This window comes from Catharus ustulatus, chromosome 2 (genome assembly GCF_009819885.2).
Source record: "Catharus ustulatus isolate bCatUst1 chromosome 2, bCatUst1.pri.v2, whole genome shotgun sequence".
Lineage (NCBI taxonomy): Eukaryota > Metazoa > Chordata > Aves > Passeriformes > Turdidae > Catharus > Catharus ustulatus.
The window spans coordinates 14,706-39,273 of record NC_046222.1 but is presented as its reverse complement, the minus strand read 5'-3'; the positions used below and the strand labels follow the sequence as shown (position 1 = coordinate 39,273).

The window sequence follows — 24,568 nt, the reverse complement described above, 5'->3', positions numbered from 1 at the left end:
AAGAAGTTTTGAGAAACTTCCTCTGCTGTGTATTCCCTTTCATTCAAACTTGATGTGCAGTAGGCATTACCATGGCTGCGCCCAGGTTCCCACGGTTCTGGTCTGTGGCTGTGATGCTCCAAACGTGATGCGTGCCCTTCAGTGGGATGTGAACATCTGTCCTGTCCAGCTGGTGCAGGGTTTGCAGAGGTTGGTGTAGGGTCAGGGTGGAGCAGGAGCATGTGAGACAAGTGTTTACAGGACAGGCAGAACCTTTCTTCCTGCCCAGGTGAGGAGAGCCAGCTCTGTGTCTACTAGAAGAATGAAGTGTGTTGCTATTTTGCCGTGATTTTGCGATAACTTGCAATGACTAGAAGAGTTTGCTTTTTTTCCTCACTTTCAGGTGGTTCATAACAAGAGCATCAGCAAAACACAGAAGGTGCGCTCTTTCACTGCAGAAGTGTTGCTTCACATCGCTTCACTGTACCGTTGGAATGGGATTACTGATGTCAGCCCTGAGGATTTGAAGGTTTGCTTAGTCCTCGTGCTGCCTTTTTTTCCCTCCTCTTTCAACCCACAGCTTTTGAAACAGCTCCCAATTGCTCTGAGCTTGATGAGTTCAGAAAGAGAAATCTACTGAGCCTATTTCAAATGTACTCCCAATTTCTACTGCTTCTCACTGGCTTTTGGCTACAGATTTTTCACCTTTGTGTCTAGCCCCTTGTATTCCTCTGCTAGGTGCTTGCAACCCTGCCACTCCCATCCTGATATACTGTGAACACCCTTTGGAGGAGATGTGTTTCTAGCAGGTGTCTGCTTAGAGCTGTGCAAATCTCTGACCCCATTCTTACACATGCATTTCAGTTCTGAATAAATTTTAAGTTCTTACAGTTCCTGGCAGTCCCTGTAAGTCACGAGATTCATGATTTCCCATCCACAGCTGTCAGAAGTCTTTTCATCCACAGGCATCTTGAGTTGTTCCGGGTTTGGAAGCTTAAAGGAACTGTAGAATCACAGCATGGTTTGGGTTGGAAGAGACCTTCAGGTCCTGAAGCTTCTCTTCTTAATCTGAACAAAAACCAAACTTTGTTGTAGTATTTCTCTAAGAGGAGCCATATAAAATGTAGAGTGAAGTTGGTATCTGTGATATGAGATCTCATATGTCTCTTTTACCTCTTGTTGGTTTTTATAGGTGGCTCAAGGTTCTGAAGAGGTGGGAAAAGCAATGGTGCGAGAACTTGTGCATAGTTTCTTAATGGACCTCTGCTGCTCTCTGAAACATGGCATAACGTTCTATGATGCAAGTCTTGGAACTTCTGGCAAGTAAGTCACTGGGCAGCTGGGATTGTATGTGGATGTTTTGCTAGAAGCAAAAGAACCCTCGCTAGTTGCTGTGTCTACCCTGAAATGTGTGGTACTAATGCACTGTTTGTCATGCAGAAAACATGGAGGTAAATTAATTTCTTACTTCTGAGTATACACTTGGAATTATGCCAGGAGGTGGGAGGTCTCACCTTCAATGAACAGCTAGACAAGCTGAAGAGTTCACATCCCATATAAAGTATCAAAAGACGGATTTCTTATGCAAAATATTTTTTTCTTGTGCTCAACAGGGGAGGAAATGTGGTACTTCTGCACTTCCTTCTTGGTTTAAGAACCGCAACAGAAGATGAAATGGTTGCTGATCTCCTGGTGAATGTTCTCAAAGTATGCCCAGATTTATTGAATAGATACTTCAAGGAGACCCATTATTCCTTTGTTCCTAGAGTGGCGCCTGCTTGGATGGACAACGTGAAGTTACTCAAGAAGGTAAGAGTATGGATGATGGTAAAAAACCATGCTCAGAGCAGGAGGCTCTATAGGCGTTTAAACTAAACCGAGAAGGAAGGAGTTGGTGTAAGAAACAGTGGAAAACATCACGTCAGTGACATATTTTTTTGAGATGCAGCAACATCAAAGCTCAGCTAAAAAAACCTTTTGTCTTCTGTGAGTGTTCCGCTGCCTCTTTGTTTAGCTTAAAATGGGCAAGTAGGAGCTGTGATCTCCTGAAAAGGAATGCTGGTTGCATACAGAGGGTCTGTTGAGTTGAGTAGGAGTCTGGTGGATGCTGCATAGCCTTTTTGCGTAAAAATTGCATCTAACCTTTCCATTACTTCCAGCGAGTCCAAATCCTTCTGTAAAATGCTCCCTGAAAAAGCTGTTATCTCCAGGGCTGTACCAATGGGACTTACATATTTGTTCCTTTTCTTTCAGATCTATGAGGCTCAACCAGACATCTCCAATTCTTTTAAGACTTCAGAGTTTATTCCTCTTCCCAGATTGTTGTCTATGGTGATGGTAACAACAGTCCCTACAGTGTGCAATAAAACAATGCTCAGCAAAGGGTTAAATGTAAGAGCAGTCGATAATATTTCAGTGACTTTTCTGTCCCAGTTAGTACTGTTTGATTGTAGTGTGTGATCATTCAAGAAATTTCTTAAGCTGCTTAATTACTTGTGGTTTTTATAGTCTGCCCCAGCATAAATCTGGCTTGGGGAAGCACTGAAAAATGAATTTGGATGCTGATTCCAGGTGCCTTTCACAAGCACCAGTTCTGCCACTGTCCACTAATGGTTATGGGGATCTATGGATTCTTTACTGCTAGCCAAGATCTAGAAAATAATGAATTCATTGACCAATTTTAACGCACATTGAGAGTACAGATTCTGTGCAAAGCATAACAGGAATCACTGAAATGTCATTTATTCACTTCCTTCTTTTAGTTGCCCAGCACAGCGGTGAAGCACAGCATCCTGTCGCTGGTATCCATGGTGCTGAGAAGAGCCCTGAGGAACATTGAGCACTGTTTGTCTGAAGAAACCTGGCAAAGGTCACAAATCTACACGCTGCCAGCAGTGCAGGAGTTTGTGCAGCTGTACAGGGAAGCAGTCAGCAAGGTAGAGAGAAAGAGACAACTGGGGGGTCGACAGGAGGTATTTTGCGGGCAGTAGGCAACTGCTCTCCTCTGTACTTTCTCCTCAAGTGGTTCCAGCCGAGAAGGCAGGAGATGGTAGCCTGGGGAGGCTGTGGGTTAAATGGTGAGGTAGGAGCCTCCATTTCCTGACGTGTCTGTCTGATGGGAATGCAAAATTCTGTGGTGAGACAGATTAGTGACATTAATGGCTGTTGTGCTGCAAATGACTTCCCAAGAACGGGAAGCAAGTTCTTTTCCTGGTTCAAGTCAATGCAGCCAGCAGAGGTTACTCAGAAGTTACTAGAGAAGAGAGCACTTGAGTTGAAAATATATCACGAGGAAGAAGACTCAAACCAGTTTTTCACAGGAAACCTCAGTAAGATGTTCTTTCCAGTACTTGTGTTCTGCAGAAGTGGAAATACAGTGCCAGATTTCAGGTCATTCCCTGATTGCACACGAGGTCAATTCCAACCTTTGTCAAGAGCAGCAGATCTTCCTGTTGGGTGTTTGGGGAGATGTATTTATCAAGGAGCTTTGCCTTACGACAGAGAGCTGTTGCAATTTACTCTTTTTTGCTTTTAGGTTTTACCGGACATGAATAATCTCGTGGCTGTCTGGCAGTCCCTTCTGAAGCAAAAGAGAGAGCACACTGATGGCCCAGCAGAGAAAAAGGAAGGTGATGTCTCCACTGTGAAGGCAATGACCGAGACAGAAGTTGCTGAGCAGCATGGTAGGCAAAGCAGGTGGAGTTATAGCTTGTCAGTGGGAGTGGGTGTTGCAAAACCCTCATTCCCCCTGAACTTGAGCAGAATCCAGATCTCACTTGTATGCTTACTACTCACCTTTTCTTTGTTTAGTTCTTCAGGCTGTTAGAATTGCCTGAGAATACAGTTTAACGTATAGGCTGCCACTGCTACTAGAAGGTTAAGCAGTTTGGCTTTTCTGTCCCAGGATCAGAATGGTTGGAAGGGATTTTGATAAATCATCTTGCCTGCTATATCTCTGCCTAAACCTGGTTACCCAGGTCCACGTTCCCACAGCTTTTGAACATCTCCAAGGATGGAGACTCCAGAACCTCTTTGGGCAGCCTGTGTGGGTGCTCAATCACCCTCATTGTCAAAAAGTGTTTCTTGGCACTCAGAGTGTTCCTGTGTTCCCCTTTGTGCCAGTGCCTCTGCTTCTGCCAGTTGGTGCTTCTGGGAGGAGCCTGGCCTGGTCATTTTTGCTCTCTCACTTCAGGTGAGAGGCATTGAGAAGATGTCCCTAAGCCTTCTCTTCAGTCTGAACAGTCCCAGCTCTCCCAGCCATTCCTCCAGTGGGAACATCCACTGGAGATGTTCCAAGTCCCTTCACCATTTTTGTAAGCCTTTGCAGGACTCTCTCCAGTGTCTCCATGTTCTGGGGAGTCTGGACCTGAACACAACGTTCCTGGTTTGGCCTTCCCAGTGCTGGGAGGAGGGGAAGAGCAGCTCTCTGACACCAGCACTCCAGGGCCTTCAGATCCTTCCCTGGCAATCTGCTCTCCACTTGGGTGGCGCCCAGAATGTGAATGGTGAATGGGGTTGTTCCTCCTCAGGTGTGGGGCTCTGCTGCTCCTGTTGTTGAACTCAGCCCTCATGCCCTTGACCTTTCCATGCTAGTAGTATTTGCAGCTGCAAAATAAAACTGGCAGGGAGACTGATATGCCTGAAAAAGAATTTTTGGAGAGATTTTTGTTTGTGCAAGTTATTTTACCAGGAGGTATTTTTTTTTTTAGCAGTTAGTTACTGTGGCTACACAAATGCTTGTGTTGATGTAAGGCAGTAGTGTAGCTTTGAGTGTTGGAAGAGGGGGAAGGGAAGGAGTGAAGGCTTCAGTTTTCCTCTTTGAAACCCTGGTCCTTCCTGAAGGGCTTGCTTCCATAGTCTCATTGCAGGGAATGGTAAATTTCAGGGTTGTCTGCATCTTGGCCGGTGGCCTTTGAAGGTTTCCTTGGAGGCTAGAGATAAATCTTCACAGGGCATATTCCACAGTGAGATTTCCTGGAGCAAAAGGTTTTTCAGTGAATGTCCTTGTGTGCCCCACTTTGGCCAGCAAACTATTGTCAGCACTGACAGTCCAAGGCTTGGAAGCCAGTGGAGCAACTAATTTCTGTAGGAGTGGAGCTGTAGTTCCTCAGCATTCTGAGGTGGTAATGCTGTGCCACTTACTCCCAGTTGCCTTTTCCAGCTTTATTTGCATTGTGGCCACCAGAGAATTCTTTTCTAATGGCAGCTGAGACTCAGGCACACAAAGTTTATCCATGGCATTCATCCAGTTCTTCCTAACTCCCTAAGGGAGACCAAGTTACCAGGAAGAAATGAGGCATTAAATGTTTTGGCCCATGTACTTTGCTTTTTTTCATTAATGACTTCATAACAAGTAGCTTTTATGCCTCCTCATGTTACAACATAAACCTGAGATGGTTTTTCCTGGGAAGTAAACAGTTGCCTTAGGTGCTGTAGGTGTTTCTCTCGTACAGCTGTCTGTTATCTGGCTCTTGCCAAGAGCTTTCACTGAGAAAGTATTATTTTGAAAGGGAAAAGGGAAAGAAAGAATGTTTTAACCGAAGTAAGAAATTTGCAACACTGTACTGTACTGTCTTCTGCACTTGCCCAGCTAAACCTACCTGATATTAGCTAAAAGTAGTGTCCCCAGAGATCAGCAGCGTCCTTCACTTTTTCCTGTTATTCAGCCTTAAACAACAGCAGGACTGGTGCGATTCTTACAGTGAGTATTCAGATGTGCAGGTTGTGTTCTAGATGTGCCAGCGCTTCTGAGTCAAATTAGAAAAGGCAGCTCTCTGTCTAAGCACGGAGTAAGTGGGTTTAGTTTGGAAAGCGTTCATATAGGAGTGCTGGGGGAGGGAGCTGGGATTCAGTGGGTGTTTTTCTCTTCTTGTTGGGAAGATAGCAGGTCATTTGCTAGGCAAGTCTATTGGAAATGCAGTTAGTAATTCTCATGCTGGGTAATGGAGGGTGCAACACCGTGCACTCTTGCTGTGAGGGAAGAAGAAACTAATTACAGAAACAATTTGTTTAGGTTCAGATGATGCTGAGATGCTGCTTCTGAAAGCTACACTGCTTCAGGTCATATGTCTTTATCAGAAGGTTGTGCCTCACTTGGTAGCACGGAGCAACTTTGATTTCAGCAAGCTGCTAAAAGGTATGTGATGGTTATTTGTACTTCCTCCACTGTTTTCTCTGGCTGTTTACAAAGTCCACAGCGCAAGGGAATGTTTGCTTTTCTGTGGAGATAAAGAGCTGCTTTCTAAAAGTAGCCCGTTTTAGTTCTGCCATTGTATTGGCATTTATTGTTGCTATTTCTGCGGTGCTCTGGCACTGTTAAATTCCATAGCTGCTCTGCCACACCCAGCTGTCAGCACTAGGTTTCACTTGAGTCTTCCTCTCTGTGTGTCTCATTCTTGGAAGTGTTTGGTCTTCATGGGCTTTGCATTCTAATCTTTCTGAGGAGCACTTATCTTCAGCTCTTACTGAGATTTCTTCTACCCACCTTCAGTAAGTTGTTTCCAAACTCTTATTATGTGTGAGGATAAAGTGTTTTTTGAACAGAATAGCTTACAGAAAGTTTGAGGTGGGAGTGAAGACCAGCACCTCCCAGTCTCCCAGTGTCCTCTGAAGAATCTTGTAATAGAGATTTTTCCTTGGTAGAGTCCTATAGGACAGAGCTCTGGAGGGCAGAGGGGCCTTAGAATGCTGGCTGATATCCCAGGACCACCTCCTCTAAGCTGTGAGTTCTGAAGAGGAAGAAATTGGGAAAAAAATGCAAGGGGGCTTCCATGGATGGATAAGGAGCTGATGAGCAAAATCACAGGAAGAAAAAAGAAGCTTTCAGGAGGTAGAAGTGAGGACAGGTCACCTGGGAGGAATACAGGGAAATTGTATGGGAAGCTAGGGATAAGATAGGGTTTGGAAAGCTAAGGCTTGGTTAGAACTGAGTCTGGCCAGGGATGTGAAATGACAGTGGGAAGGGCTTCCACAGGTGTATTGTGAACACACGAAAGCCCAGGGATCATGTGGGCCCTCTCCAGAAGGAAATGGGAAACCTGACTACCCTGGACGTGGAGAAGGCTGAGGTTCTCAGTGACTTCTGTGGCTCAGCCTTCAATGGCAAGTTGTCCAGCCAAGCCTCCCAAGCTGGGAAAGGCAAATGCCAGGACTGGGAGAGTGAAGGTCCTGAGCCCACTGTCAGAGAGGATCAGGTTCAAGCCCATCTGAGGAACCTGAACATGCTCCGTCAGATCCATGGGATCTGGTGAGATCCATCCATGGGCCCTGAGGGAACTGACAAAGGAAGTGGCTAATCCACTACCCATTGTGTTTGAGAATTTGTGGCAGTGTGGTTAAGTTCCCACTGACTGGCAAAGGGGATACACAGCCCTCATTTTTAGAAAAGAAAAAGTGGAAGACCCAAGAAACTACAGACGACTCAGTCTCACTTCTGTGCTGGACCACGGTCACGAAGCACATTCTCCTAGAAACTCTGCCAAGGCACAGACTTGCCTTGTTGACAACCAGCGTGACTTCACTAAGGGCAAACCATGCCTGACAAACTTGGGAAGGTCCCCCAGTGCTGCTTGTGGTACAGCTGGTACAGCCATGTAGAGCTGAGACTGAGGGAGAAAGCAAAGGGTTGTTTGGGCATCGCTGCTCTTTGTGGGCCTCCTGGCTTGAGCAGCTCCCTGTGTGTTTAAGCAGGGCCTGACATGTGTAAAGGTGGGAGTTATGTAAATGCCTTAATTGACCTGTCGGAGAAAAAGGGACTTTAAACAAAATCACTCTCTAAATCAACTGTCTCATGCATGAGGTTTTTCTCCCTCTGTCAAAATATGTTTAATTGATGTTTGTACTTGGTGACTCATCAGATCACATACCCTGTTTATCCCTTTACTTCTTGCACTGGTCTCCTTGCTTCAAAGTGGAGAAAAGACAGGACACGTTTTTGTGAGGCAGAAGTCTCTTTGTGGATCTGTTGGGTACATTATGAAGTAATAGAGTTAAACAGGCTGGAAAATAAAGTGTAGTTTTCAAACAAATGTAGTGGAGTGAGCCTGGGTGTTGATTTTGAAGAGACATGATGGTGGTGTAAAAGAATCAGGAGACTTTGTTTTCTCAGATGTGCCGGTGTGAGAGTTCTGTTGCTCCTTCTGATCACTCTGATGGAAACATGGACCAAAGGCACCATGTTTTTCTACCTTACAGCAATATGCTCTTTAAATAGCTGGTGGAGTTGTATTGTTTGGTCTTCTTTACTGCTGGATTGCCTTGGTGGTGACTGTAAAATGGAAAGTTAAATTGTTGTTTCTGTAATGTGGGCCACAAAGATCCTGCTCAGGCACCAGTGCTTTGTACAGCTGATGTCTCTGTGTCACTTAGTGCAGGTCAGGGGTGGGCAGCTCAGGTTTTGATTGCATTGCAAGAGCTTCGCCTGTGACAGGATAAGTGAGGTTATTGTGGCTGTGCCAGTGATAACAGCGATGCAGGGAAAGATGTGAGTGTAGAGTTCCATTGTCTGGAGCATGGTATGAGTATGAGGATTTCCCATTGACTTGAATTCTATATTTTGCTGTCCAGTTTTTTCATCCTTTCTATTGCCTGCACGTCACAGCTTTTCAGGGTTGCTGAGACTTCATATTCCTGTGCAAGACCAATGGCTTTTGCTGGGCTCAGGTGATGGGATCTCCCTCTGAGGGCTGGATTCCCACCTTGGGTTGGCCAACCTTAGTCACAGTGTGTTTGGGGATCCCATGATATGAGGATCTGTGAATTGCCAGCTTGTCTCACGGTTGGTCTGGAAGATGGACCAAACTGAAGTTGGTTTCTTGCTTTCACCCCTCAGGTATAGTCACTGAAAAGGGCTTGCGGATGGAGGTCCCTCCTGTTCTGCAGCACCACATCCTGAAAGTGGCTTTGGAACTTCCTGCAAACAAATTTGCTTGGTTTAGAGTACAGGTAGGAGACTGATGCAAGTTTTTTTCCTTGGTCTCTTGTCCTCACATCTTTCTATCTGCTATTGGCTAGTTTTAAATTGAAGTCCAGTCCTTTTAGGAAGTGGCAGTTTTGTAAAACCAACAGGAATTACAGTCTTAGCAGTACTGAAAAATCCCTTCTCAGCTGAAAGGTTTTTTACAAGGACAACAGTTCCTGCCTCCCTGATGAACACAGGAGAAGGTTCCTGTGGCTCTTTGTATCTCTGGAAAGGAGCACAAGTGAGAATATGCTGGTTTCCACTTGTCTGGAAAGGCTGAGTTTACAGACCAGGGAAATGAGCCGCTGATGGGAGCCGTCCCACTCCTTGCCGTGGAAGACTCCCAACATTTTTTAGCGTTCTCTGTAAATAGTAGAAACCATCAGAGCCCCAGCTGTCCTTTGTACTGCAGGCTTGTAAAATAAGAGCTCTGTCAAGAGTTTGCTTGTCATGTCAGGAAAAGGGAGTGGACCCGACTTTGAGGAGGAGCAGAGATACCCATGGAGTGTGATAAACAGGGATAGATGTGGAATGACTGGGGAGTAAAACGTGATTGATGAGAGAAGTGGCTTTTTCTTGGGTCCTTGTAGTAGTTGGGGTTTCTGTTACTACAGTCTTCTTCCACTTTCCAGGAAAGCACTTTACCAGTGAGTACAATGATCCTGGCTCATTGCATGCAGAGTAGTGTAAATGATCCCATTTGTTTGTGGCCTTGGTATTTCTCAGTGCAACATAGTCCTGGTGAGTGTTGCTGTAGCAGAGGACTTTTAATTTTTAATTTTTTTTTGTAGGACATCTCGGAGACAGAGAAGATATCTGGTGAAAAATCAGTCTTCTATTTACTGATGAAAATGTTTGTTACGAGTACCCATTCTCATCTGAAAATTTCCACCTACAAATTAATCATTAAGGTAAGCTTTTGAATTAAAATATCAGGATATTCACTATTTCCCATCAGTCTGAAATTTCAGGATTGTAAATTTTTTTCTTAAAGCGGTTACCTTTACTGCAGGATTGTGTGGTCAACAGAGTCTTCTTTCCTGTTTCCTGTGACTGTTGTTGGAATTTGCTGTTAGATAACTGGGTATTAATGGAATATTTTACAGAAATAAATGCTGTAAGCTGACTTTAGTAAGGAAAATGTCTTTAATGTTTGCACACCTCCCTAGGCTGAATGAATTCTGATACTGTAATAAATCAGTGTAGTTTGTGCCCTCAAAGGTCTTGACATTGATGAAGAAGAGATTACTTTTGATTTTAATTTTTTATCAATGTTTATGTAATCTGTACTTCAGCACTCCAGCCTTTTATAGAAGCCTTACCTGGTTTGCTCTGGCCCTGCAGAGTGGTCCTCTCTGTTACTGTCTGGCATAAGCTTTGGTGCAAGGAGTACTTTTTGTCTTAGAAATTAATCAAAATCCTCTTCTGTACATTTAAATCAGTTATTAGACTCTTCAGAAAAACTGGTCAACTACAAATCCACGACACACCAGAGGCTGTTGTTTTTAGCAGCTTATTAAAAGAGGGCACCCTTTAGTTATCTCAGTAGGGGCAGAGATTTGCATTAGGGATAAATGCAGCCAAACTGTCCTGCCAAGAGAAATTCCAGGAACTGGGTACTGGCCCTGGACAGGGCTTCTCATGCAGTGTCCTGCAGTATTCCTGGCACACAAATCTGTACCCAGCTTTGTGCATTGAATCTTTGCACGTAGCTCCAATCCCAGCGTGGCCTTGTACTGCTCAGTGCACCAGACCAAAGTTACAGTGATCGAGTTGGGGTTTAGTTGCCCTTGATCCTTGCAAGGGATTAGAGGCAGGTTCACTTGGTCTCCCAGTTCTCAATGTCTCAAGCAAGAGCTGCTCCGAAGGTGCTGTTTTCCCGGAGGTTTTGGATTCTTTTGCCAGGTGGGAACATGGACTGCTTGACTTGTTCTTTTGTCCGCTTTGCACTTCAGTCCTTTGCATTTTCCCTGAAGGGAGTGCTGGGACAGGGAAGTCAGGGCAGGTACATCAGCAGAAAGGCTGCTAAGAAGAGATAGTGAGGACTTACTTTTCTGTACAGTACCACTTTACTGAAGGTTTGGTTTTGGATTTTACATTCTGCTCCTGCCTGTTTTTGTGAGAGCTGGGAGTGCATTTCTATTTCAAGACTCTGACAAAAATAGTCACTTAGATTAGAATGAGTCCTTTTTCCATCATTTTTTCTTTATTTGTATGAATTACCCTGTGAGATTGATGTAAACAGCAGTTATTTTTAGAGCTGCAGGTGTTGTACACAGAGTAAATGTAGAAGAAATGAGTTGTGATAGCTTGCTTTTATTTTGCGTATGGAGAGGAGCAAGGGCACAGATTCATCCTGTGTAACTGCAGTCGTTGAGTGTAGGTGCCAGAGTCAGGAGGCTGGGCAAGGTTTCCTCTCTTGTTGAGAGTTAGGGGCAGGCAGTGGAGCCATGATGTCACTCCAATTCCTTCCCCTTCTCCCTCCTCCTTTCTTGCTCATAGAACTGGAGCTCAGGGTCGCCAAGTTTGGGTGCTTGTGGTCAGGGCCTGCATTTAGAGAGCCAGAAAGTGGGGGGAAATTTCTGGATATGTCCAAGCCTGTGTCTTGGTTGTGGGACTTCTGAGTCTACCTCACCACACCCAGCAACTTGCACTTCCCTCTGGACCTTGCTGTGGTCACAACCCACTGCTCATTTGTGCGACTGTGAATCCATCTGCCTGATTGTTTTAGGTACAAGTAGCCTGATTTAGGTTTAATTTAGCAATGGTTTTCCTTTGTTGGATCAGTGGTTTTCTAAAACTCCCCTACAGACTATTTTTAAGGTGCTTTTTTTAATTTACTCTCTAATGATATGAAGATGTCCAACCCTCTGAAAGCAGTATAGCCTGCTTTCCAAAAATTATAGAAGTAGGATTTTTGTTGTCCACGATGCAGCTGAAGTCCCCCTAGAGAGTGGGAAGGAGACCTCTTGAACTGAGGGGAGTAAGGAGAGTGGCAGATATTACTCTTCTTCAACCTGCTCTTCTTTTCTTTCCCAAAAGAAGGAATCATGGAATTACTGTTCAGAAAGATATGTATCTCTTTGTGTTTTGTATTTTAGGTGTTTTGAAGTTTATTTACACACCTCCTTTGTTTCCTGGGCAGGTTTTACGTGACAGTGGAGTGTTTGAGTACACGTGGAAGGAACTTTCAATTTGGCTGGAACACTTGGATAATACAAAAGAAGACCAAAAGGAAGCAGTGATTCAGTTTTTGGAAAGGGTAACAGTGTTCAAATTAGCTGGATAAACAATGTAAAGAATAGTGTTAGTGGAAACTCGAGATTTTATTGCTATTGTTGAGAAACCTGTCGAAGCCCAGCGAATGAATTCTGAGAAAAGCCTTGTTTGGGATTCTTGACACAGAGGAGGGATCCTTCTTGTCTCGAGTGGGAGGACAGCAAAATGATTTGTAGGAAACTGAAATCCAGAAAGATCAGCTGGTATTACAGCATTGTTGGTATAAGGGTAGGGTGTGGTAGGTGTGGGTAGCTTGTATCTCCTCTTTAGGTGCCAAAATGATCAGACCTCAGTAACTGGTGGTCTTTGACAAGGAAAGGTGACGGTTCCTGTTTACCCTTCAGGAGGTTGAATGCCCAGCGCTTCACTCCCAGTGCTCTCTCCCCAGGTACTCGGCCTGTGGTAGCAATCTAGATGCCTAATTGCAGTGAACTTTTTCCCTATCAGTGTCTCCTGTAGAGCAGGAACCTGCTCTACAGACAAAATCCTGCAGAAGTGATAAGGAAGTTGTCCTCCTACAAGCTACCCTGCCCAGCTTGCACCCACTTTTAGCACACAGTCCTTCTTAGTAACGTATGGTTCCCCTACACTCACCAGCCAGTGCACTTACCTTTCTCTCCACCTTTCCTGACAGATCCTGCTCAAGCTGGTGACAAACCCCTACCCCTACACAGACAAGGCAGCAGATCTGGTTCAGGAAGCCAGCATGGTCCAGGTGGCTGTGTTTAAACAGGACTCTGATAGCATCAGCATCCCTGTCTCTCACATTGACGGTGTGTGGTAACCCATCAACAACAGAATTTCTTGACCTGGGGCTACATTTTCTAGCCCTAATCAGCAAACTGGGGATGGATAACTCTAGAAATCCTGTTGAGTGAGGATCCTCCAGGATTCAGCCCTCCACGTGTACTTGGTATCAGAAGTAGAAGGTGGAATTTCAAAGTTTCCGCTTTTCCCCTGAAAGTAATTTCTGATGTGGCTGTGCCACTTCAACAGTAGTTGAAATCTCTCTTCATGCTCTTGCAGCAGCATTTTTGGACTAAAATGGAAATTTAGCGCTTCTGCCTGGGACTGTTGACAGAATCATGGAATCCCAGGATGGTTTGGGTGAGAAGGCTCCTTAAAGCTCAGCCACTTCCACCCCTGCCATGAACAGGGACACCTTTCAGTAGCCGGGCTGCTCCAAGCCCCAGGGTCCAACCTGGCTTTGGACACCTGCAGGGATCCAGGAGCAACCACAGCTTCTCTGTGCTGGACAGCAGCATTGAAAGGCAGAGTGAAGGTTCAGGCATCATTTTTGTGTTGCACTTACCATTGTACTGTGTGACAAATGTGGCTTTCATCCTTTTTTTGATTTATTTTTTTTTTTTTTAGAAGTAAAAAAGATGCCTTGCATTTCTAGAGTGTTGCATTCCACCTCTGTTGTTTTTCCTGTAAGTCTGGATCCTCTGCTTAGAATTTTTTCTTCCCTTATTAGATGTCCTGGATATGGTGGATGTCCTGATTGAGGGCAGTGATGGCTTTGATGAAGCAATTGGGTTCTCTTTAAATGAAGACATGATTATCCAAACATTTCCCTTCAGTGCTGTTGTCCCTGCTGCGTTAGAAGCCAGGAATATACTGTTGCTTCAGTCTGAAAATGGAACAGGTACAGTTTTTTTTGTGTTGTGTCATTTCTACCAGTGGGGTGAAAGGGGCGTCATTTTTACCCATTTTTAATAATCCGTGGTGTTTCCTGCTCAAGAGGGGCATTGAGGTTCTGTAGGTGCTTCTGCCCTTTTTCCCTGATCCTAAAGAGAAGAGACACTGTCCCTGCATGCACCATCTGGGTCTGGAAGTCGCTGGCTTCTGTAACAGTGTTTTTAGGCCAGTGTGGAGATCAGGAGAGGAAGGTGGTTTCCATGGCTGTGGGCAGCTCAGGCTGAGATCAGGGAGAAAACACTGTGCTGGTGAGTAGGAAGTGGATGCATTTTCCAAAGGAAGGTTTTTCAGGAATGAAGCTCTGGTGGCAAGTATTGCCAAGTTCTGCCACCTCCTTCAGGAAAGCAGTGGAGTCACAGGGGCATCAGCTGAGCTTGGAGCAGGATTTGCCAAGCCCACAGAAGCTCACCAAGTCCTCCATGTGTATTTGGTGGTCAAGTAGCACCTGGGGTGGACTGAAAACCCCCAGTTCTGAAAGAGAATTCTGTTTAACTTGTACACATTAACTGGGGTGTGTGCCCCTCAGTACAAATTGCTTGTTCTCTGAGGTGGTGCTTGGCAGGGGTCTTTTTCCTGTTAAAACACTGGCATGTTTAGCAGAACATAATGAAGATAGATTATTTGCTTCATCATGAACTAATTAATACGTGGAGGATTTTTCAGGTACCTCAGTGGTCAGGAGCACTTGTCTAGGTCACTCCAAACACTTCTGGATCTTACTCAGTACATTTCTGGATGATGCTCTGTGGCCTGCTGCCCAGGCCCAGAGTAAGGAGGGTTGCCCCAGTGTCTGTGCTCATGTCAGTAGTTAAATTTGTTTTTGCTTTTCTAGGAGCACACGTTGTGGAGTACCTCGTTGCTGTTTTCACTGAGCTCCTGCACTCTCAGAGAGAACCCCTTGCTCTCTGCTTGATGTTCCAACTCTATGATAAAGATCTTGAGTCCATGAAAGTTGCTAATTATCCTCAGCTCTACCGCTTTAACCAGTACTATAAACTCTGGATTCCCAAGCAATCTCAGGAACCTGTGGTATGTAATTGCTGAAGTCACTGAATTCTTGAGCCAGCATTTGTATAAAAACCTCACAGTTTATAGACGTTACGTTTCCATCAGAAAGAGCATTTTTATTGATCTAATTCTGTATTTCTTGTTGATCACATTGGGACATAAATTTGCTCCAGGGCTTTTCTCTGATGCCACAAGAGGTCTTTGTGGAGTTTGGGAGGTGAGACCAGGACTCAGGGGTGGCTCATACACAGCTTCCTCACCGGGCACAGCAGAGCCTGGTGCATACAGTGGCCTCAGTTCAGAGGGCCTGGAGTTGCCCCTGGGTGGGTTGGGGATCACAGGCCCCCTGGGCTGGGTTTGGTGGGTTTTTTCTGTAAGGCCAGCAGTGAACACTACAGATTCACCAGGGGCACTGCTGGACAACTCTGTTCTAGCAGGACTGCACACTTGTGGTCCTGGAGCTTCGCCCCAGGCTCAGCTCAGAGCTCATCTCAAAACACGGATGGCTAAAGAGATTTTTGTTTCATAGTCATCATTCTTTTTCTCTTATGCTTTTTTTCACTTGAAACAGTTTAAAAATCACGAGGAGGTAAGCGAAGAACCTACTGTGCCACTGGATTCTGTGTTTAGCACTTTGCTAAAGAGAGCCTATGAGAGAGGAAGCAACACCCTGCTGGAAGCTGGTGTTCAGACCAAATTGAGAGACTTGGCTTCCTGGCTTCCACCTGACCAGCTTTTGTTGGCAGTAAAGCACGTGTTGTTATACCTGAAATCCACAGTGGAGAACTTCAGCAGCGTAAGAGCAATATTGTAATAATGTTGTGGTTATGTTTGGTTTATTTTAATGTAGAAGGTACAAATGACTTAACTGTTGAAACTTGAGGTTCCAGTTCTGTAACTCCCTTTTCTGTACTTGACTCTGAGGCTACACAACACCATACAAAACTGCAGGTAATTTGTAAACAAATGAGACTTCTTATTACTGAAGAGCCTTGGATTTACTTTGCATGGGTTACCTTGCTGATGGGTGTGACCGCAATGAAACCTGAGATTTTAATCTGGCTCCTGGCTCTCCCTAAGAAGCATTTGGAGAGAGTAAAATTCACTGGCCTGTGTACCTCCAAATGTCACAGTATGAATGAAATTCTGTCACTATTTATTTGGCAACCTAAGACTTCTCTTAGAATCAGGTTTCTACATAGGGAAGTGGTTCCTTCTCCCAGAAGAGGCTGTAATCTAAGTAGTTCTTAGTTACCTCCTATTCCTGTTGTTTAATTACCCTTCTGCTGCCATCCTCCTCGTTTCTTCACTTCCAAGATGTCTTTATTTTTGTAGCTTGGTAAAACTTTGGGTCCTCAGCTTGTTGACCTCTATGTGGACATGCTGAACATCTTGTTGTGCCGGGGCAATCAAATAAAGCTGGAGCATCAGCAGAAACAAGAAGGGCATCAGGCTAATGCGGATCTCTTTATGGATGAGGAGTCCCTGATGACAGAAGTGTCTTCAAATGACAAGGTACCAAATCTCTGCATACAGAGGCACCTGTTAGTAAACTCTGATTTGGTTGATTCTCTAGGGAGTAGTTTTGCTGATCAGAGAGGTGTTGTTAAAGTCTTGGAGGAGAACTTAGGAACATAGAGAGTGTGGTTGCTAAACTACTGTCTGGAGATGTGACCCAGCTGCATCACCCACAGTCCCACCCCTGAGCTGGAACACAGTCAGGAGAGGTCCCAAATTCGATCACCTTTGCAGAAAAAAATGTGTTACCTCAGCCCTGTGTAAAGCCTTGTTAATATTATATATTTGAGGAGTGGATTTTTCCTCCTTTTTCATCTGTTCTGTGAATTTGTGGAGATCCGAGTGTGTTGATGAACCCCTCAATCCTCAGTTTTCCTCTGGAGCTTGGACATATCCAGAGTGTTCAGTATACCACCATAAATCCCACAGCATAAATGTTGGGAGAATGATATTTGTGTGCTTGTAATTCATTGCTGTTTTTTATCCTCTGGCCAGCAAGAAGACAATTTAGTGTTCAATAATTGTAATTGAGAAGGTGTGGAAAATAGGCAGATGAGTGAGTTTATTTTTTACCCTGCTCCGTGATTATCCATTCAGTGATACTGTTCCCTCTGTTTGTTACAGACACTGGAGGATACACTCACCTTGATTTTCAGACATCCTACACTGGAGAGCTGGTTCCTGGCATTGGAACTGCGCTCTATTCCTCAGCCTGGTTTGAAGCCTGTCACTGTAAAGCTCGTGTGAGCTCACCTCAATTCTGGGGTGCTCCAGCTGCTGAGAGCAGGTGCCCCCATCCCGCAGAACATCACAAGGGATCACAGATACATGTTGTCCAAGTATTTCGAAGCTATCACCAGAAGTGTCCTGGAAGAGCCGCAGACTGTGGGGAAGGACACAAGCCCAGTCTATGCCAGGAAGTCTCAGCAGCTGCAGGCTCTGGAGGAGCTGCACATGCACATGACTGCAGCTCAGCTGAAGGAGATCACTTTAACCATGCTGCAACTTCCTGAGATGAGCTTGACTTCTCAGAAATCTGAAAAATCCCCTAAAATAGGGAAACAGTTGAGCTTCTATGGACAAATTTTGGTGCAGCTCCTTACGGACAGCTACCAAAGACATCCCCAGCAAGGAGAACTTCTGCTATCTGCAGAGCACATTAAATCTTTGGGGAAATTGATGTCAGCATCAGCCAGCAAAGATTTGGAGCAAGTTTTCCTTCAGGCTCTCCACAGTGAGCCAGTCCTTGCTCTCGCAGTTGGTGTTGAGGTGCAGGCTCACTGTCTTGCCCAGTGCTCCCACACCTCCCTGGCCATTGTGGCCATGCTGATCCAGCACTCCAGGACTCACCTGCTGCAGTTTGAGCTCTGGTGTCTGAGCAGTGCCACTGGGAAGTACCTGAGGAAACACATGGAAAGCTTTCTTCCGCTCATTAATGTGTATTTGCAGTGCAGAGACCTGTATGGTTTCAGCCGACCTGCCACAGGTAAAGGCACCACTGAGCCCTGCCACTGATTCAGGAGGCCAGATTCCCTGTTTGGGATCTGCTGACCTTGAGGGCAGGCAATCTTCACACCACAGATAAAGGTGATAAAAAACTTGGATGTCTGACCTCTAATGAGTGTCTTGGAAGTACCTCTGCAGCACTAAAGGTGAAGAGCTGTTCTGAGGCTTGCCTCTTAGAGTAAAGCCAAGTGCTCTTACAGTTACTGCTGCCCAGGTTTCTCTTTTGAAGCCTTTCTTTAATGCTTAGTGCATGTGGAAATCTGTCATTGTGCTTCTCTTGGTTTAGTACAGGAGGTAAAACCTTTTGCTCAGGCATGGATAGAAGAGTGTCTGGAGTGTGCAATGCCACAACCAGATGGCTTTTGCAGAACGTGAGCTTTCACTTTTACAGAGTCCAGAAATTTTCTTTCTAGAACAAATCTCCAGCTGTGGGCTGGCTACAGTAATGCTCTCCTAAGCTGGCAGTCCAGAACTTTCTAAACCCACAGCAGCAGCATTCCATCTATGGACAGGCGTGTTAAATTCTCTAACTAGTAAGCGATGAGTTAGAGTTCAACTGGCTAGAGCAGGGTCACTTTAATTTCATTTTCTTCTTGCCCAGAAATGTAGATAGCAAAGGAAACTGCCTGACTGGGGCTGTAGCTCTACCTGCAAGGTCAAGAAGTGGTAAGACCTTGTCAGCACCCTGGGAAGGAGAGGATGGGTAAAGAAGTGAGCCTCTATGGAGCACTTCTCTGTAACAGATTGGCAGCTGCTGCAGCATCGTTTCCTAGAAACTGAGTAGTCTGGGCCTGGATTAGAAGGTGCTTTGGGGTTAGTGTGTTGTTGATGAACACCTGCAGGTGGTGGGACCTGTGCCCTCTGCTCTCCCAACAGTTGTCTCTGCTGTCACGCCTGCCCTGAGGAAAGCCCTGTGGAAGGAGCTCCGCGCTGGGATTCCAGACGCTGGAGCGGCACACGAGGCCTCTGTGAGACTGCAAATTCTTTCCAAGTTGTTGCCACCTTTGGAAAGCAAAGAGCTGCATGATCTAATGGAGCAGCTTCCTGCTGCTCTGGAGAGAGCAGGGAGTGAAGAGAGGTGGGCAGTGTGTGCTTGCCTCCCTTAGGGCTCAGATTGTCCTGGGAAGCGCTGTAATGGCAATGGGAGCAGTAACAGCATCCTCTCCTCAAAGAATCTTTTGCTTTGCACTTTGGCAGCAAGGCATCTTTAACATATACAAAAGCAAGTGAAAATATTAATTAAAAAATAATTCGTGATCTCTCTGCAGTTGGGCCGTGGCAGATGCTGTATCCAGAGTGCTTGAAAACTCAGAGGAGCTGCGTTCCTGGAGGAGACGTCTCTTGTCAGCCTGCATGAAAGGGTTAGTTGCCATGTACAGCAGCAGTGGAGATGAAAGCAGGCAAGAAGTGGAGAGGTCCATGCTACTGAGGCTAGAGGAATTATTGGTGAGACTTCTTATCTGCTTTGCCACAGTGGGACGGTATGCATATGTGTGATTGGGCACTTGCAGATTTTGTAGATATAGATTGGGCTTGATTTCCTGTGTTAGGGAATCCAGTCTCCATGGGCTTTTAACAACTTTCGCAGAGTTAACTTAGTCCTGAGAATCCTTTTATATGAAGCAGTTTTATGTTCTTGATGATGGCTTTCTGGTAAGAATCCCCTTTGAGGCCTGGAGTTTGAGCTATTTAGCAGTAAGAAGTCAAAGGTTACCAGTGGATTTTATTTATTTTTTTTTTTAATTAAAAAAACATGATAGAGTTCTGCCAAGACCCACCTGCCATCTGAGGTCTGGGGCAAAAATCTGGTAGATCATAAATAGAAGTCCCGACTTTGATCTTGAAGAGCACTACTTGATTGCTCTTGCTGTACTGTGCCCTTGGTTTGAGTTCAGTAAACACAATCACTGTGACACTTAATACTGAAGGTCTCTGAGCAGTGAATGCCTTTGCCTTCTCACTGGCTTTTGCTGAGACTCCCTTGTAGGAGCTGGCTGGCTGTGCAGGCCCTGGGGCCTCCTCACATGTCCATCCCATCCTGAGAGTGTTTTCCAGCCGAGGTCAGCACCTGCATTCGCAGGACTGTTGGTATGTGCAGCTGTCGGTCTTCTCCAGCCTGACTGGTTTGTTGTGGTTCCCAGCTCCTCAGAGCACATTAGTTGTAGGGAACACCTACACGAACCACCCTGTTTGCCACATTCAAAGCTTGGTTAGCTAAACCACACAAAACCATGGTACCCAGTCTTGCTTTGACTTGTCAAGTTGTGATTCCTTTCACACTTTGGGAATTTGAAGAGTATCGAGCCACTGGGTTTTTGGAACCTACAACCCAGCTTGCTTTTTAATTCCATACAGCCCATATATTCCCCTGCTCCCAGAGCAACAAAACACTTGCAGTTTCCTTTGAAGCAGGAGTTAGGATTGTTGTATCCAAGAGCTTTTTTCCCTGTTATCCTCCGATCATCCCACGTGAGTGTTTGGCTTGCACGTTCTTAATGTGTCCCTGGAACAAAAACAGCTGTAGAAGCTCCATGTGCCAAATGTGACCCAACATCTGCTTTTGCTTGCTGCACACAGTGTGTGGTTGAAGAGGTGGACCCAGATGACTGGTGCAGCTTTGTGAAGACAGGACTCAAGTAAGTGTTTTCATTTTAATTTGGTTTGGTTTATTAAGTTCATTTTCTTTTCCAAGTTCCGCTTTCTTGAACAGCTTTGAATCAGCTTTCCTTGGGTTGGGATCTGACTTCTCTGTGATCCTTCTCCCAAAGGTACCGTTACAGAGGTGAAACATTTCTGAAGGTCCTGAACGTTGCCATCCAGTTACTATACAAGAAAGAATCCTCGCTTAGTCAGAGCTTAGTCAAGTTCTCCAAACTTCATATGATGGTCACACAGCACTCTTTATTTTTGTCAACCATCCTGAGGTCAATAGAAGAAGATGGCACGAAGATCCAGACAAGAGGTATTTTTAAACTATCTTCTTCCCCTGCTAAATACAACCAATCTTGTCTTTTTTTTGTGTAGTGTTCTCTCCATCCAGCAACATCCTACCCATGTAAATACCTGCAGAGTTATTACCAGCTCCAGAATACCGGCATTTAAATGTTACCTCTGCTCAGATCCAAATGTTACATTCCTTTTATGCTGTTTTTAAAACTACTGGAAAGGTGGGTTTGGGATTTTATTTTGTTTTGGGTTGTTGTTTGTTTGTTGTTCTGGTGTTTTTAACCCAGTTGAAGTCTTGGATTGATTCTTTTGGTTTCTCTGAGGCAGTTAGTGTAAGATGACTGAAGTGCACCCAGGTGCTGTGATGTTGAAACATGTTTTTAAATAGGTTGATAGAGGAGATTTCAAGTTGATTCTGCAAGTTTTATCAAGAATGGCAATTTAAATTATGTGTATTTCATATTGTAACCTTTCATGAGGCATATCCTTCCAGAGGAATGTAAGTTGGATGCTAGTTCATTTGTAGGAGTGGTTTGTTTCTTCAGTGGCAAGTGAAATCCTGCCTGATCTTGAGCCACATCTAATCTTCATAGACCTCATCTTTTCTCCACTGTACAGGGGTTTGAGATGCAGTAGTTGAAAGAGCTGTGTAAGAAAAGGGGGGAAAATTCTCAGGGCAGCATGTTGATAACAAATTGTGTGTTTATTGATGAGCAACACGTAAACAAGCTTTCAAGTTTTAAACACCTGAAAAGTGAAGAAAGCTCTTGCGGAGTCACCAGTTTCGTGAAATGAAAAATAAGGAACAGATTTTGCCACTTACTGTGAATGTACGTATCTTAGCTCTAGAGTGTATTTCTGTAGGTCAGCAGGATGGATTCTTTGAGGCCAGCTGCAGTATTCCAGAAGCTTGGTGTCATGAGTGCATTCACTCAGGATGGTACTTTAGGAGCTCTTCAGTTTGAACATGCATTTTATATTCCTGCACATGACTGGGGTCAAAGCCCAGGCCTTTTCAGATACTGGGAGCAGAGAAACCTGGAGTCGAGTCTTGAGTGTGCTACGAACATCCTGTCTGCTTTTGAGGAACCCAATCACTTCTATTTTCTGTTTCTCAGTTAGTTGCAGGGCAAAGGTGGATAATTTGTGTACCCCCCAGGACAGAGTTCCCGTGGCTCATGAGCCAGCTGCAGTGCTGAGCCCTGCTGCAACGCAGAGTGCAGGAGCCTTTTGATATTTACTGCAGCTGGGGTGCGGAGTTAGAAGCTTTTGCTGTGAATTCTCGAGTCCTCGGGGAGGTTGCTGGGATGTCTGCCTTTCCCTGTGCAGCTCCTGAGCCCGTTCCAGATGCCCTCCTGGGGGGGGAAGGAGTGGAGCTATGGCAAGATAGACTACAGCAGTCCTTTTTAACCGGAGAGCGGGTGTGTACACATGGAAAGCTTCTGCAGAATAGTGTGTTCCATGGTGGGGACCTCAGCTGGCCGAGTGTCGTGTGTGTTCAGCTTGGGAGTGCTGTTTTAAGATGTTGCCTTGAATTAAATGCGTCATAATCACCCTGAAGTGTGCTGGGGACATGGGCTGTGGTGTCTCTAGAGATAGATGCTGATGTAGAATGGCCAGTGCTGTGTGTGCATGCATGTGGAGTGGGTGTGGGGGTGTTTGTTTGTGCTCTGTGTGACGAGAGCTGCAGGGCTTAAGCTGTGCTTTGTTCCAGAGGCGCTGGTGGACATTCTGCTGACACTTGTGCAGCTCAGCCCCTCTCTCTGTGGGAGCAGTCACCTCCCAGTGCTGCTGGGAGCCTACGGGGCCACGCTGAGCTCCGCAGGTGAGTGTCAGCCTGGCCAAGGCACTTCCTTCTGCATCTCGTTCTTGTGTCCACAGGTCACTAACTTTGGGTTCAATCTTGGCTTTTAGATCAGAAGATACTGCTGTTGCTTCAGTTGTATGAGAAGAATAATCAAAGTCTTATAAACTCCAGGTGAGCCGAACACCTTACGTTGTTGGGCAAACTACACACAGGTAGTCTCACAACTGGTCTTTTTGCACGGTCTGGTTTTTAAATGAAGGAGACAGTGAATGAGGTCAAACCTAAAGGTGAATGCTGCTTTTGGAAACGTTTTTGCAACTTATTTCTAAGTCTTAATATAATTCTCTTATGTTGCCCAGACTTCTGTGTGTCTGTGGGTTAGATGAAGGAATGTTTCATTTCTGGAGTCACTCTCCATAAGTAGGACTCACTGTAGGGGTCTCCTCACAGGTGGCAGGCTGAAACATGAGTCACTGGTTGACTTTTCCCTTTGCTGTGCTCACGCAGTCGACAGGAAAGTCTATTACCAACAGTTGTGCTTAGGTCTGCCTTCCTCACGTGCTCTTTTCTGTCCTGGAGGTAGCGGCAGAAATACCACCAGCAGTGCAAGAGCGCTGGCTGAGTCAGGTCTGGATCCCTGTCCCTTCATGCAGCTGCTGCCATTTTGATCTGCACTTCAAGCTTAATTCCGTAGGTGCCTCTAAATGGATGTGTTCTGCCTTGGATGGACAGGGGAGGGCAGAGTGAATGAGACACGCTCAGACTAAATTTGAAAAGCCTTGGGATGGATGGCAAAGGTGTTGCCAGGGAAACGAGTTCTAGCTTCGAGTCCCACAGGGTAATAAGTACAAATGAAGGCAAAATTTCAGTGCTGCCTGATGTCCTATGTAGTTGTTTTTGGCTCTGTTGCCTAATGCAGTTACCTTGAATTATGTTTAAGGATCCTGCTGTGGGGTCCAGCTGCAGTGGAGCATCATAAGACTTGCAAGAGTCTGGGCAAGTCCCTGTGGCAGCAGCCAAGCATGGAGGAAATTCTGTGTCTGCTGGATCGAGAGAAGATGATGAAGACGATTCTGTCGTTCCCTCAGCATCGCCGGCTGCTGCCATCACAGGTGCTTTTGGTTCAGCCTGTGCGCTGTTACCCTTCTTTGTATATACAGCAAGAGCCTTGAGGCATTCATTTCTTGCCTCCATGCGGTTTGCTTCCGTCGGCAGAGTCATTTCAGTTTGTAGGAGGACTGGAATTGGTTGTTTGGGAGCACCTTTCAAAATTACTGCAAGATACGGGCCACGTCTCGTCAGCAGGGGTGACCGTGCATTGCAGAGGTTGTCACGTATGCGAGGCCAGGATTGGACAGCCCAAGGATCCACTGGCAATGGGCTCTCCAGCCTTTCTTACAGTTTGCTGGCATGCTTCTGTAGCTGTTGGTGCTGCTCAGGGGAAATAGTTGTGGAGAGAGTCTCATAGCGAAAGCTGGGTTTAAACACAAGCACGTCACACCCCGCGTTACATCGTATTTTACAATGCGTGCGGTGTCAGGTGGGTTATAGTGGGATGAGGTGTTTGTGGAAGTTTGAAAACAAGCTTGAAATTGGTGCTGTTCCTTACAAACACTGGTTTGGATTTGCTTTCAGGGGATACAAGAGTCACTATATAAAGATGAAACAGTCAAGAGCCTTGATGACTTCTATGATCCTTGTTTTCTACTTCAGCTCTTCAGTGAATTGACCAGACCAGGTAAAATGAGTGTTTTTCTTTGGCATTTAGTGTCAGGTTGCTCTGCTGCAGGAGCTGCACCTGGAGCTCTGTTATCCCTGATCCAAGAGCTAATACTGCAAGGAATTTGTGCCTGACTTTAGAGGAA

The 24,568-nt window shown here is 45.4% G+C and overlaps 1 protein-coding gene across 1 annotated transcript in view; it reads left to right on the top strand.

Moving 5' to 3' along the window:
• URB1 (URB1 ribosome biogenesis homolog) overlaps positions 1–24,568 on the top strand; it is a 44,769-nt gene that overhangs the window by 7,490 nt on the left and 12,711 nt on the right. The window contains 24 exon segments of the mRNA XM_033084652.2: positions 383–508; positions 1,172–1,302; positions 1,593–1,788; positions 2,233–2,370; positions 2,742–2,915; positions 3,515–3,662; positions 5,993–6,115; positions 8,810–8,922; positions 9,730–9,849; positions 12,084–12,200; positions 12,852–12,990; positions 13,695–13,865; positions 14,751–14,947; positions 15,498–15,722; positions 16,262–16,441; positions 17,069–17,930; positions 18,827–19,028; positions 19,219–19,396; positions 20,528–20,586; positions 20,719–20,912; positions 22,611–22,721; positions 22,811–22,874; positions 23,644–23,815; positions 24,339–24,441. Of these exon segments, the coding sequence (XP_032940543.1) occupies positions 383–508; positions 1,172–1,302; positions 1,593–1,788; positions 2,233–2,370; positions 2,742–2,915; positions 3,515–3,662; positions 5,993–6,115; positions 8,810–8,922; positions 9,730–9,849; positions 12,084–12,200; positions 12,852–12,990; positions 13,695–13,865; positions 14,751–14,947; positions 15,498–15,722; positions 16,262–16,441; positions 17,069–17,930; positions 18,827–19,028; positions 19,219–19,396; positions 20,528–20,586; positions 20,719–20,912; positions 22,611–22,721; positions 22,811–22,874; positions 23,644–23,815; positions 24,339–24,441 (4,243 nt within the window).